The following is a 14752-nucleotide window of genomic DNA, read 5'->3' as shown; positions in this document are numbered from 1 at the left end:
CCACACCCCTGGCTCACCACCACCCCGCCTCCATATGGAGGGTGCAAGCAGCACCACCCAGCTCTAGAAGCTCAGCCTCTGGAGGAGTGCCCAGGAGCATGACGGAGGGCGGGTGCCTGGCTCGTGAGGCAGAGGTTCTTCTAGTCCTATGTGTTTGTGTCAGGCCCCATACGATGGGGAGTGGCATCTGTGTGTGTGTCAGCCCACAGTGAGTGTCCCCCACCTGCCCAACACCCCAAATACTTGCCGGGACAGACAACGTGCATCACTGCAAAGCCCAGCAGCAGAGACAGGGGCTCGGGGTTAGGCATTATTATGGCCTAGGTTGGAACTCCAACCCTCCCAGTTACGAGGTCCCTGGCCCTGGAGAAGGCACTTAACTTCTCTGAGCGTTAGCTCTTCATCACACAGTCTCCCCCGCCCCCCGAGACAGGAGGGAGGACCCAGCAAGGTAACAGCAGAATAAGGTCTCAGGATCTGTAACCATTCCCAGACCAGGGACCAAGGGTGGGTCTTCTGCTTCTGTGAAGTGACTAATCTCCTGATTTGGAACGTCTCTTACTTGTTAAAATGTTCTTTTAACTGACAAAAATTAAAAAAAAAAAAAAAAAAGTGTGGTGCAGTCTCTTGCTCTTGCCTCGGAAGTCATTCCGAAATTCTTTAGAATTAGCTTCAACTGCATTCGCTGTACAGCTGCCCTGTGCCAGCCCCTCGCACAGCCCCTGGGTCCTTATCTAAATCACACCCGTGCCGGGACACCCTCAAGGACACAGGCAATGGGAGCTACTGGATAAAAGGATCCACTGACCTGTGAGACGCTCTAGGGCATCAAACCCGTGTTTTAGTGCTATCACGTCAAGGAACGAGATGGTGCCATCTTCAAACCTGTAACAGTGAACAAAGCAAGCCGAAGCTTTCAATGGAAGGAAATATTGTGCTTTGTAGTTTAATATTCTAGGGAGAGGATTTGCTCAGAACCCTGTTACTGCAATCTTAATTTCCTTATAAAACTAATGTATTATGAATTAGCTATATGACTCAACAATTAATGAAATAACTATGAATTAATAATGATAATAAGAGGTGCCTGGGTGACTCAGTCAGTTCAGCGTCTAACTCTTGATTTCAGCTCAGATCATGATCTCACAGTCGTGAGTTCAAGCCCCACATCAGGCTTTGTGTTGACAGTGCAGAGGCTGCTTGGGATTCTCTCTCTCTCTCGCTCTCTCTCTCTCTCTCTCTCTGTTCTCTCTCTCCCTCCACCCCTCCCCTGCTTGCACTCTTTGTCTCTCAAAATAAATATTAAAAACTTTAAAAAATAATAATGATAATGAATTAGTCAATAATGAATCAATTACTAACTGATTAATCACCAGTGAATTAATAAATAATCTCTAATAAATTAAACATTGTTAGCTAATAATGAATTAAGTTATCGATATATAGTTTTTTTTTTAATTTTTTTTTTCAACGTTTATTTATTTTTGGGACAGAGAGAGACAGAGCATGAACGGTGGAGGGGCAGAGAGAGAGGGAGACACAGAATCGGAAACAAGCTCCAGGCTCTGAGCCATCAGCCCAGAGCCCGACGCGGGGCTCGAACTCATGGACCGCGAGATCATGACCTGGCTGAAGTCGGACGCTTAACCGACTGCGCCACCCAGGCGCCCAAGTTATCGATATATAGTAAATAATTATTCATTAACCAATAATCAATAGACTCTTGGAAAAAAGGAAGGGTTTGTTTGTTTGTTTGTTTCCATCAAAGGTTGTACATTCTTGGGTTATCAAACAATTAAGAACATGGTCGGGGTACATGTTCAAAACATATTTGGTTTGGGTATTAAATCTCTCGAGTTCTAGTCCTAAGTCCACTAGAAAAAAATGAGACTTCTAGTGGTGAATAACCATTCCGCTTTCTAGGAATCTTGGTGCAGCACCTGCCGTGAGGCAACCCACCCAGTCGAAGACCAGAGGTCTGGTCCAGCTCAGGCCGCCCCCATCCTGCCCGGTAGGCATTGCCCCACTTCTGGCCTCCACACATTCCTATTGGCTCCATAAAGTTGGAGTTGTCATTGGGATCTGCCTTTAATTTATGTGATGGTGTGCCTGTCATTCTCTTCCCGCTTGGTTGTACTACTCACTACGTTATCACACCCGGATACAAAATGTCTTACAGCAGAGTTCCTATTCCAGAATCCCCCAGCTATGGAGAAGTCCGAAATAAAAGAGACACCGAATAGCCCCACTGACGCCAACTCTATCTGGGCACTTCACCTATACGAGCTCTCAATAATCGTAGGCTTGCAGAGACCCACTTTATAGGGAAAACTAGGTGCAGAGATCAAGTCATACACCCCTGTCCCCACTGCTGCTGGTGCGTGGTGAAGCCGGGATTCACTCGCCAGCAATCCAGCTCTGGGGCCCACAGATCTGACCCGTGACTCTACCGGCAGGGACACGCCCCCATCCGCAGAACTCTGAGTCTCCACCTGGGTCTATGGGGGATCTGACCCCCTTCCCATCCAGGCTCCGGGTCTTCTCAGGCACCAGTAGGGTCACTAGCCCCCTGGCCCAATCCCACGGTATTCCCCGCTGTTGGACCCAGCAGAACCCTGGGTCAGCTGTCACTTTCATCCTCTCACGCATTCGACCTCATGGGTCCCAGCCATCACCCTGTGGGAGAGCTCCTCGGCCTGCCCCGCACCCCGTGCCCCGCAGCCTGAGGAAGATGCATACACCAGCAAACCCGGGCAGAGGCCTCTGCCACTTGCAGGCAAGTAGCTCCCTGCCCCCAAACTTCCCTTTGTCACTCACAGGGCTCACAGAGCCTGCTCACAGCACCCCACATGTCTGGTGGCTTCTGAATTAACTAATTCTTCTTGCCAACCAGCCACCAAGCTGAGCAGACTCCAGCTGCTGAAAACCAGCTGTGCCATCAACATGCATGCACACTTGTTCCAGAAGATGCCATCTTTTTAAAAGACCGCTTTGATAAACTGCAGCACCTCTTGCCTGTGCTCTGGGGAAAGGCCCAGTGGCCGACCCTCCTTACCCTCCTGAGAGCCCTTCACGGCCTCCGCCTGCAGCCCTTGTCCTCTCACAGCTCTGGACAAGCCCGCACACGGGGGCCCAGTTCACTGAGCTGCCTGGGGCACCCTCCAGCCGACCTCTGCCTCCGTCCCTGCCTCCAAACCCCCTAACCCTGGTGGCCGAGCCCAGTCCCTTGCATGATCCTATAGGGGACACATGCTGGACCCCTGCCTGGCTGAACTCCAGCCAGCCATTCCCGTGGCGAGTTACCTTTCAGCCACTGACTGTCTTGGGATATAGAAGTCTTCTCCTGCAAGGTACGCAGAGGCCGTGCCTCCTCCAAAGTAGGTTTTCCTCAGCAGAGGAGCCACACGATTATTCACCAGCAGAGCGCCCAGGCCAGTGGGGAATCCAAAGATCTTATAGAAGGAGAGGGGGACAAAGTCGGCCTGGTGAACCGACAGGTCCAGAGGCGAGGTGCTCACGTAGGAGGCCGCGTCAAGCAACACGAACCACTTCCCAGGCACGCTCACGGGGCACATCCGCCCGGCCTTGACCTCTCCTATCCAGGACAGGGGGTATCTGGTTCCGGAAAAGTTACTCTGAGCAGGGTAACAAAAGAGGTGCGGGAGCTGGCAGTCAGGGTCACTGGCAGCAGTGCCCCGTGTCTCCGCCGCGCACATGTCCTCAGGCCTGACTGGGATGGAAGTGACGTTCATGGCCCTGGTGACCTTCCTCATGCCCACCACGGACGTGTGGCTGTCGGTGAGGTAACAGAACCGACTCCCGTTGCTCTCCGGGCCCGGGGACACCCACGGGAAGGCCTCTGCCACCAGTTTAAGAGCAGCCGTGCTCCCTGCCGTGAAAATCACGCTGTAGTCCTCTGTGGAGGTGTGGAAGTGCTCCAAAATCCTGGAAGAAGCACAGTATCATGCCAACTCCTTGGTCTCACTAGTGTTAAACGTCCAGCGTCCTGCGTTTCTACTGAATGTGACATCTCTCTACCTTCACATCTAGAAGACCCACACCGGCTTGGCCACCCTCTCGGAGTTAGGGCAGGGGCCAAGCGGGCCGCAGGAAGTGCTGACGAGCAGGTTCAGACTGGCAAAAGCACCTCCCGCCTCCCAAGTCCGCACCCTCCTAGGACAAGGCAAAAACCCACGATGATCGTAATCCCAGGACACACTCTCTCCCCGGTCAGCTCTCTGTCTCCGCCACGGCAAGTGGTGGGTCACCAACTTGTTTCGCAGCACTTTTCATACGTGGCAGCCCAGCACCACTTTCCAGTTGAAAATGACTTGAAATTATAGGAATTGAAGGAACGTTAGGCACCCCCCAGAAATTACTTACAAAAACTAACTATTCACCTGTGGAAAAACATAAAGAGCTGTCCGAGGCGCGCATACTCGTAAAAAGGTTGGGGGATGAGTAAAACAAGGCGCCTAATGAAATGCGAAAGGAAAGCCCAGACTGAATGTTTTTCTTCTCTCTGAAGGTGAGACTTGGGAAGTGGTCGCTCCTTGTCGCTCTGGCCCCCGGGCACCCTGGCACCGGCCCGAAGCCACCTGAGACGGCCATGAGCACCTCAGGGCCACCCACCTGCGCTTCGGCTCCGCCTTTCTCCGCACCCACTGTCTCTCACCTTCCCGTCCTCTGCCCCTGATGTTCATCATTGTGCACTTGACCATTTAGCTGACAGTGATCTTCCCGAAACCAGCTCAGAACCTTTGTGGGAGGCGGTAAGTGGTAGGAAAGCAACCCAGCCACCTGGGGGCGCCCGCTCGGGCTGGCACCTTTGCCACTCACCTGTATCGCACGTGCTCCACGGTGTCATGGGTGAGCTTGCTGCTGATGTTCTGGCTGTGAGGGTTACCTGGCAGGTTACAGAGAAAGGCCATCAGGCCACTACTTGTGTCTCTCTTCTTGTGTTCCTCCCAATCCTCTCCCTCAGTTTCTCAAAGAGTTAAGCATACAACCACTGTCTGACCCAGCGATGCCCCTCCCATACGCTCAAGGGAGGTGAAAACATACATCCACACGAAGAGTCATGCACAGACATGCTCACAGGCAGGTTTGTTGGTAAAGCCAAATCCTGGGGACAACATGAATGTCCATCGTGAGCAGACAGCAGATAGCTGATGAGCAGACAGGTAAAATGTGATCTATCCACACAATGGGAAAGTAGTCACAATAAAAAGGAACCTGCCGGCTAGGTCATGAATGAACCACAAAAACATGTTCACTGAAAGATACCAGACACAAGGCATCACACAGTATACGATTCCATTTATATGAAATGTCCAGCTAAGGCAACTGTACAGAGAGAGATTCAGAAAGTAATGGATTTAGTGGTTGCCTGAGACTGAGGGGGCAACAGGGATTAACTATAAATAGGCATCAGAGATCTTAGTGGGGGAATGAAAATGTTCTAAGTGATTTATAATGATAGTTGCACCACTTGGTAAAGTTACTAAAAATCGCTAAATTGTACATTTGAAATAGATGAATTTTATGATATGTAAAATATAATTCAATTTTTTTAAACCAACCAACCAACCTCCGCCCCCACCTAGTAAAGCAAGATGGGATCGGGGAAGAACATTCTGGAGCTGGAAGTCAGCTCTCAGGCAGCCAGACCAATGCAAGAACCTTTTCTACAAGTTCCCTGACAGGTAGTTCTGATAATTAACTCCAGGGAACCAAGTACACAACTTCAGAAGGCTGCCCTTTCTCCCCACCCCCTGCCGCCCGCCCTGCCCCCAACCATGAGACAGAGCCATGAATGCCACTTAATCTAAGTCCCCATCTGTTGCCCTGCATTCACACCTCTGCTACCGGCATCATTCCTGCAGAAACACATCTATCTCCTCCAAATATGTGAAAGGGACCATCACATCTCCCCTTAGCCCATTCTCAAGGCTAGAGTCTCTCCTAATTTCTTTTTTTTAAGATTTGCTTAAATGTTTATTTATTTATTTTGAGAGACAGAGAGAGAGAGAGAGAGAGAGAGAGAGAGAGTCCCAAGCAGGTGTCATGCTGACAGTGCAGAGTCCCACACGGGACTTGATCTCATGAACCATGAGATCATGACCTGAGCTGAAATCAAGAGTTGGATGCTTAAACCACTGAGCCACCCAGGCACCCTAAGTCTCCTAATTTCACTTGTCAATTTCTAGTTCTCCTCCCCTCCTTGGATGCCCCATGAGTGTGACCCATAGTATCATTACCTCCTCAAAACATGGCCCCCAAATGAGGACACAGACCTCTCAAGGGGCCGGATGTGCAGGGGTGAGGCACAAGCATTTCTCAGGAGCAGGACCACAAGACCACATTAACACAGTCTTGACCTTTTTGTTTTAGAGTTCGTTTGTTTGTTTTCTCATATATACTGTCTGGTCACACTGGATTTCTGGTCATTGAAGCCACCAATGCTCCTTTTCCATATGCACTAGTAACCCAGGGATGTGGTACTTACCCTTGCTTCCTCTCACCACCCTGGTTTTTAGCTCAGCACCATTAGCACCACCTACAGTCTACAGATCGTCACCTCTCGGCACCTTTCCCACAGCTAGGACAATTGCAAAAGTTAAAGAAGACTTGTGGGTCTCTTTGCAAATCATGGAGTAAAATCAAGATAAGGTCCCTCAGTGACATCTCCCCTACAAACGACTCCCCAGATTTAAATATCTGCTGACTGCCCAGGACCTTAGTGTGGCATGATAGGATTGTCATGAACTGAGGCAGTCTGCTAAGGGATAAGGGCTTGTGCTCTGGAGCCCATTGGTCTGGAGAGCCACTCCCCCAGCTCCAGCGCTTTCTGACTGTATGGCCTCTGGTTAGCTGCCTCCATTCCCTGGGGCCCACTTTCCTCACCTGTAAAACAGGAGTGATGACAGAACCTGTACCTTAGCTTGTTTGATAACAGAACCTGTACCCTTGTTTGGCTGGAGAATGGAGGGAGAGAGAAGAGATCAAGCATTTGGAACAGTGCCTGAAGTGTATAGTGAGTGTTCAGGAGAGGGTGCTCGCTGCTATTACCATTAACAGCTAGAGCTGTTTTTAGTTCAAGCTCCCTTTCCACGCTTATCTCCTCATCACACGGTGCTGCTGATTAATGTCCTCCAAGACTGCCCATTGTTTTCAGAATAAACATCAAACTCTGCAGAGCACCTACAATGCCCCTACCTACCTCTCCATTCAGGTCTCCCCCACCCTCCTCCCCTCCTCTGTGCTCTGGGGCTAATTCCTGAAACCACTAAAGGATCTTGGTTCATGCTACTACCTCTGTCTGGAATACCCTTCTCCTCGTGCCCAAGTGAATCCCTGCTCATCCTCCAGTCACCCCTCTCCTAAAGCAGCTTTCTCTGACACTCACACTGCCAGCCCTGTCACTCTGCAACCACAGACCCCGTGGTATCATGGGCCTTTTGTTCACAGCCCTTCAGATAGTTGGTCATTTACATTTATTTGGAGCTCACTTGATTAAGGTGCTGTCTTGACCAGATCACAGTCCACGAAGGCAGGGCCTGTGCTTCCTCTGTTTTCATTGTCGCACCGTGCCCCCCACAGCAAAGTGGCTCAACACACATTTCTGGAGTGAAAGAATAAATGAAGGTCCTTCCCATCACCCCACCCTCTGCACAGGGTCATCCTGTCAAACACAGCAGCTTTGTATTTCTGTGCCCTTCTGACACTGACCCCTTCTTCTGGAAGTAAACCTTGTGTCCCTGAGCCGATCCTTCCTATCCTGGCCGCACATGTATCATAGGGACGGACCTGAGTGCTTGCTTGACACCCTTCTCCCATGGGGTCTATTCAGCACTGTCCTAAATAAATCTGATATTTATTAAGCAGAGATAGATCAGCTGAATGTTGTTGGCTACTATTCATATAAAAGTGGGTTTGGGTGTGTTTTTCTTTACCATAAACATTTTCCATGAGATCATTAGTGAACCTTGTGAGCTGACTCTGGGGGAACAATGTGGCTCCTGCATGGTCAAGGTAGATGGTTCCTGAAAGAAAACACAGAATCGAGCTGGGGTTATTTTCCAGAGGTATTCCACTCATTTTACCTAGATGTGATTTGTTGTTTTTTTTTTTTTTTTTTTTTTTTCAACGTTTTTATTTATTTTTGGGACAGAGAGAGACAGAGCATGAACGGGGGAGGGGCAGAGAGAGAGGGAGACACAGAATCGGAAACAGGCTCCAGGCTCTGAGCCATCAGCCCAGAGCCCGACGCGGGGCTCGAACTCACGGACCGCGAGATCGTGACCTGGCTGAAGTCGGACGCTTAACCGACTGCGCCACCCAGGCGCCCCGACCTAGATGTGATTTGTGTGAGCTTGAGCAGTGGGCACCACCAGGCCACTGATTTCTCCAAGCCTCTTGATATGAGCTTCTTAATCCAAGGCATGGGCAATGCAAGATTGCACTTTCAATACTGAATGACCTTTAGAGCCCCAAGCAAGCCTTCCTGATAAACCAGCTCTTTTATGAACCTGGAACAGCATCCCACACAGAGGAGGAGCCCAACAGACATTTGTGATTAATGACAGTAAAGCAATTTCACATTATGACTCACTTCCTATCTGGGATTTCCATGCCTCTTCCCTGGTGGGCGAGCCCTGATTATGCTTTCCCACAGTGAATTCTATATCCCTCAACCCTAGAACAGCTTGGAGAGCTTTGGAGATGACCAGGAATGTAAATGTGCTTTCTAGCTTCTCTCATAAACAGAGACAGGCAAATTTAGATGAGAGTGAGCTACGAAGGTTTTCCCATCAGATGAGGGAGACCAGATGGCTGGATAACTCACCGTGTGTGCAAGGGTACTGGAACATGGACCAGCTGGTACATGGCTATGGATAGAAGGCTCCAGTGATACAACTTCTGTAGGCACAGCAATTTGGCAATATCATCCACATTTTAAAATGCAAACCCTCTTTGACCTAGCAACTCCTCTTTTAGGAAAATACCTATGATTTGTGAACTGGCCTGCACACGAGGACATTTAGTGCAGCATTGTCTGCAATAGCAGGAGATTGGAAATGACTTAAATGTCCATGAACATGTGTTTAAAATAAAGAATTCTTACACCTCCAACTAGTACTTTATAAGTAGACATGGAGCAAACTCTGAGATGCATTTTTCAAGAATATACAATGTGAATAGATTCATTCCTTCTTTCATTCACTTAAATGGGTTTTGTTGTTGTTGTTGTTGTTGTTGTTGTTTTATGCAAAATAGATTTTTTGGTGTCTCTGTTTTTAATGTTTATTTATTTTTTGAGAGAGAAAGAGAGAGTGCGGGGGGCGGGGGAAGGGCAGGGAGAGAGGAAGACAGAGGATCTGAAGAAGGCTCCACACTGTCAACAAAGAGCCCACAGAGTGGGGCTCAAACTCATGAACTGTGAGATCATGACCTGAGCAGAAGTCAGATACTTAACAGAGTAAGCCAGCCAGGTGCCCCTTTTTGGTTTCTTTTATAACATTTTTGAGATATAATTCCCATACCATAAAATTTACCCTTTTAATGGTACACTTAGCAGATTCATAAACCATCACCACTATCTAATTTTAGAACATTTTCATTCATCCCAAAAAGAGAGCGCATACTCATTACCAATCACTCCCCAATCCACTCAGCCCTAGCCCCTGGCAACTGCTAATGGAACTTCTGTCTCTACAGATTTGCCTATTCTGGGCATTTGCTATAAATGGAAGCATGCAAAAGTGGCCTTTTGTGTCTAGCTTCTTTCATTTAGCATAATACTTTTAAGATGCATCTGTATTTTCAAGGTACATAATATATTCATTGCATTCCTTTTTAGGACTGAATAGTATTCCATTGTATGGATGTACCACATTTTGTTTATCCATTCATTCAATGATAAACATGTGGGCTGCTTCCATTGTTTGACTGTTATAAACGATGCTGCCATGACTATGTGCAAGATTTGTGGGGACATCTGTTTTCTCCCATTTGGTGGGTTGTTCTTTCTTATTGGTATCCATGGAAGCATAAAAGTATTTAATTTTGATGAAGTCCAATTTGTCTATTTTTGTTGTTATTGTTGCTTGTGATTTTAGTGTCGTAAGAAACCATTGCCTAATCCAAGGTCCCGATGATTTTTGCTTATGCTTTCTTCGAAGAGTTTTATATTTTTAGCTCTTTCGTCCATTTTTAGTTCATTTTTTAATATAGTAGGGGTCCGCCTTCATTCTTTCGCATGCCAGCTACCCCAACACTATTTGTTGAAGAGACTACTCTTTCCTCTACTGAATAGTCCTGGCCTTCTGTTAAAAAGCAACTGACCATAGACATATGGGTTTATTTCTGGACTCACAGTTCTACTTCATCAGTCCACACATCTATTTTTGTACCAGTTGTACGAAATGGTACCACCAAAGTTGTACCACATTGTTTTGATTATTGTAACTTTATATACATTTTACTTATTTTACTTTTATGGGAAATGTGAGTCCTTCAACTTTGTTCTCTTTCAAGGTCGGTTTGGCTATTCTGGGTCCCTTGCATTTCTGTAAGAATTTTAGAATCAATTTATCAATTGCTGCAAAAAAGTACCTGGGACTTTGATCAGAATGTCAATCAGTCTGTAGGTCAGTTTGGGGAATATTGTCATCTTAACAATATTTAGTCTTCACATTCATGAATACAGGATGCCTTTCCATTTATTTAGGTCTTCCTTTATTTTCTTGGATGACATTTTGTAGTTTTCAGTATATAAATCTTCTACTTCCTTTGATAAGTTTATTCCTTATGTATTTTGTTCTTTTTGATGATTTCCTTTATTTCATTTTCACAGCTTTTCTTGCTAGCATCTGGATATCAAGTTGATGTTTGTGTATTGAGCTTGTATCCTATAACCTTGCTGAACTTGTTTTTTTAGTTCTAACAGTTTTATATATGGATTCTTTAGGTTTTTCCATATACAAGATTGTGTCATCAGCCAATGGAGATGTTTCACTTCTTACCTTGCAATCTGGATGCCTTTTATTTCATTTTCTTGCCTAACTGTCCTGGTTAGAACCTTGATGACAATGTTGAGTAGAAATGGTGAGTCCAGACATCCTTGTCTTATTCCTGCTCTTAGGGGTAAAGCTGTCAGTGTTTTACTATTAAGTATGATATTAGCTGTGGGTTTTTTGTAGACAGCCTTTATGAGGTCATTTGATTTCCTAGTTTCTTGTATTTTGATGTTTAAGATATGTTTATTGAGTACTGACCATGTGCCAGGCACTGTTCTAAGTGGAAGAGACACAAAAGTAGACAAAAGAGAGAAGCTGGTATGATAGTGACAGAGAAAGACAAATAAATGTAAACTATATCAGATAATGAATGTTACGGCTCAACTGTGTAATTAAAAAAAAAACTACACACTTACAAAAATATAGACCACAAGTCAAAAGGCACACCAGACACGAGTAGCAGGAGCTGACCCTGGGGCCGCCACCATGGCCGCAGCTGGAGTGCGCAGGACTCCCTGGGCATTCTTTACCCTCCTTTGGCACCTTCTGAGTGCTGTGTAAATGTACTACCTAGTCCAAAAATTTAGCGTTAGAATAATGGTCTCTTTAACCAAAAATTCAGAAAAACAAATGCACCACACCAAAAGAAAGGCCTTGGTCTGCCCAGCCATCAGGGACATGCTCGTGTGAAGCCACGGTACACATGTGAAACCTGAGGGGCTCCCAGGGAGCACCACATGCCTTACCCACAGCCGTCTGCAGGGCCAGGAAGCCATTTGGGAGAAGGCTGCTTTGGCCTTTGGTCCAGTAGTTAATTTTGCAAAACAAGGCAGCCATGTTAGATCAGCTAGAGATCAGATCTTAGATGCAATCGGCCAGCACAGTGGTTAACAGTGCAGAATTCAAGTCAACCAACCTGACTGAATCCTCCTCCACCACTAGCCATTCTGGGTCCCTGTTCCTTCATCTGCAAATGGGATGAGGGTTAAATAAGTGGGTACAACAGAGCCCAGTTTAGTGCCTGGCACACAGTGACGCTCTAAGACTTGGCTATTATTAGGAGAAGGAGGCAAATGACCCCAAAACCCATTGGTATTGGGTCTTCAAGAAAGGAAATTCCAGGGTCTCTTCTAGATCATGCTCTTTAAGTTCTCAGTTCCACACAGGGTGAGTGACCATGCAGCAGCACCCTAAGGCTTCAAGAACCACTCGAGCCACATCTGAAAACCCAATACTCTCCCTTCACCAAGACAAGGGAATCCCCCTCCAACTGGTTAGGCAAAATATTTCAGCACTTAAAGATTAAGCATGTAATTATCTAGAGCTACCACTTAACCAGAAAAACTCTCAGGCCTGCCCAAAAACTCTGAGGGGAAGGAGGAAGGGGAAAAGAACAGGAGGTGAAGGTTACATTATTTTGCTTTGTTTTGTTTGTTTTTCCCTGCCCTAGGAGAGAAAGCAAGTGGATATGTTCTAAGACTTCCAACCATGCGAGGGATGGGTTTAATCCACAAAAGTCTACTTCAACCCTATAGTGTAGAGGAAATGCTAGGAACTTGCACTAGAAAGCTGGTAGAGAAAGAAAGAATACGATAAGATAGATGTTAAAGGGGCTCTGAGGGGCAGCCTGGGATCTGGCTACCACATTTAAATTTTACATTTAAGTAAACATTCTCTGAAGGACACAAGGAAAACAAGTAGGAGCCCAGAACGTACCTCTGCTTTCCCAAGGTAGCGTTGAGGGGGGAGGTCAGCCAGTGATGGGTGTGAGGAATCAGAGCTGGAGGGATTAGGGGATTAAGCAGGTGTGGTGCTGAAATAATTATGGACTGCGAGAAAACAGCCTCTGAGATTTACTTCAAAAGAATGGGGAGCCTCCTTCTCTCCCTCCACACCTGTGGGTGTTTGTTGTATCAGTCTATTTCTACGGGTAGAAATTTCCACAGTAAAACGTTTCAGAGACAGCAAGTGGAAGCAGAAGGGTGAGATGCTGTGTCCTCCAGGTGAATGTGTCACTGGCAAGAATGGCGAGGTAGTAGAGAGGCCACCAGAAGGTACCCCGTCTCCCTCCCGGGCTTCCCTACTGAAGTACAGACAGGGGACACACAAGGAGGAGGCCACAGCCCTCAAAGCTCCCAAACAGAAAACATTGTCACTATCCCAAACCTGAGGAAATAACTCAAAAGAGCTGCAATCAGCTACCCTATTACTGAAACGTTAAGTCACAGCGGCCGCTGTTGTGCCGCAAGCAAGGGAGCAGTCACCAGTTGCTAATTGCGACAGAATAAATACACCTCAAATCCTGGCGCCACGGCCATGCCCACTTAACCTGCAGTCCCTCCCTGCTCAACCGGCACGCGGTCCTAAGGCTCGAGGAAGACCCTTCACGCAAGGTTCCCGACCCGGTGAGGGAGCCCTCCCGCCCGGCTGTAACGTCTTGGCAAGGCCACAGGGCCACATCGAGCTCGTTTAAAAGTTAACCAGCCTGTTCCGCCTTGCGGGTATCAAAAGGATGATGTGATCGCGATCGATACTCGTGTCCAATTTACAGGCTCGCCCTGTATGTACTTAAAGCTCAAACTTCACGGTTTGCTAATTCCAGACGCCCAGCGAGCTAGAGTTCGAAGGCATTGTTCTCATGGCACGAATGAGAAAAATGGGCTTCGAAAATAAAGCTGCTTATGAGCTTAGTGTCCGTAGCCTCTCGGCCCCAAGCGCACACGCCCCCAGACTCGCGGTCCCCACCCGGAGCACTGGCCGCCCGCCGCCCACGCACCGCACCTGTCCGCAGGCGAGCACCTGAACAGTCATGGCCGCTGCACATTCCTGCATTTTGCAACGCTGGCTCCAGCTGGACCTTTAGAGCCGGGAGTGTCGCGGCGGGCGAGGGCAAAAGAACTCCTAAGCGTGGTCCGCGGAGAGGGAGCACAGGTGAGAAAGGAGTAGGCTAGTCCTGCACCACGGGGAAGTCTACGGAGCTAGGGTAGCAAGAAGCCTTGGGCTGCAGGTGGGACCTCAGGGACGCGCGGACGTGTCCCTCCGGGTCTTTCGATCCAAAATACATCCCAAATGAGGTGACGCTGCTCCCACCTAAAGCAAAAGCTCCTTCCACGCCAGTGCCAGAAAACGCGTGCCCGCCACGGCCTCCCTGCCCACCCCGCACAGGTGCCCCGGCTGGCCTTACCTGCCAGGCGGCCGAATTCGCGCTCGCGCATGTCCCGCAGGCTGCGCGGCCCATAGCCGTAGGCGAGCGGCTGCGGGCTCGAGTCCCGGAACCGCGCGAAGGCCAGCAGCTCGGCCCCCCGCGGCGCCGCCCCGCCGGCCATGACCCAGGCCCGCCAGCCCGTGCAGTAGCGGCCGCCCGGCCGGGGGGAAATGCCGAGGCCGGCCCGCCCGACTCCGCCCCCGCCGCGCCCCGGCCTCGCCTCCCCGCCCTCCAGGGGCACCTGGTCCGCTGCCCAGGGTGGCTCCTCTCCCGGCGGCCCGGCCTCCCAGGGGAGCTGACTCACAGGGTTGCAGTTCTTTCCGGCCCTTTTCCCATCTGGGGACGGGGTAAGGAAGTGCCCGCTTTCATTGTCTCTTTAAACAGCTTCCCAGTGGAGCCCAGGGAGATGCCCCCAAAGACCCTTGGAACGCGAAACTCTCGTTTATCTACGGGCCCACGAAAAGGCTAGTGGCAGAAGTAACGCATTGCTTTCTCCTGCTCTGCATCCTGAAACCTGGGCATCCTC

The 14752-nt window shown here is 48.7% G+C and overlaps 1 protein-coding gene across 3 annotated transcripts in view; it reads right to left on the bottom strand.

Annotated features, from left to right (window-relative positions):
- The window catches only part of MOCOS (molybdenum cofactor sulfurase), a 57864-nt gene extending 43464 nt beyond the window's left edge, over positions 1-14400 (bottom strand). The window contains exons 1-7 of one of the 3 annotated variants that reach the window (XM_045457563.1): positions 14206-14316; positions 11438-11591; positions 7956-8045; positions 5065-5125; positions 4840-4906; positions 3304-3945; positions 809-885 (exon numbers count right to left, since the gene is read on the bottom strand). In XM_045457563.1, coding sequence (XP_045313519.1) covers positions 809-885; positions 3304-3945; positions 4840-4906; positions 5065-5125; positions 7956-8027 — 919 coding nt within the window. In that variant the 5' untranslated portion in view covers positions 8028-8045; positions 11438-11591; positions 14206-14316. Of the gene's footprint in view, positions 1-808; positions 886-3303; positions 3946-4839; positions 4907-5064; positions 5126-7955; positions 8046-11437; positions 11592-14205 lie in introns of all 3 variants that reach the window. The other 2 variants (XM_045457564.1, XM_045457562.1) reach the window with 2 other exon arrangements.
- Between the last annotated feature and the right edge of the window lie 352 nt (positions 14401-14752).

Source organism: Leopardus geoffroyi, chromosome D3 (genome assembly GCF_018350155.1).
Source record: "Leopardus geoffroyi isolate Oge1 chromosome D3, O.geoffroyi_Oge1_pat1.0, whole genome shotgun sequence".
NCBI lineage: Eukaryota > Metazoa > Chordata > Mammalia > Carnivora > Felidae > Leopardus > Leopardus geoffroyi.
This window is presented reverse-complemented; position numbering and strand designations above follow the sequence as displayed.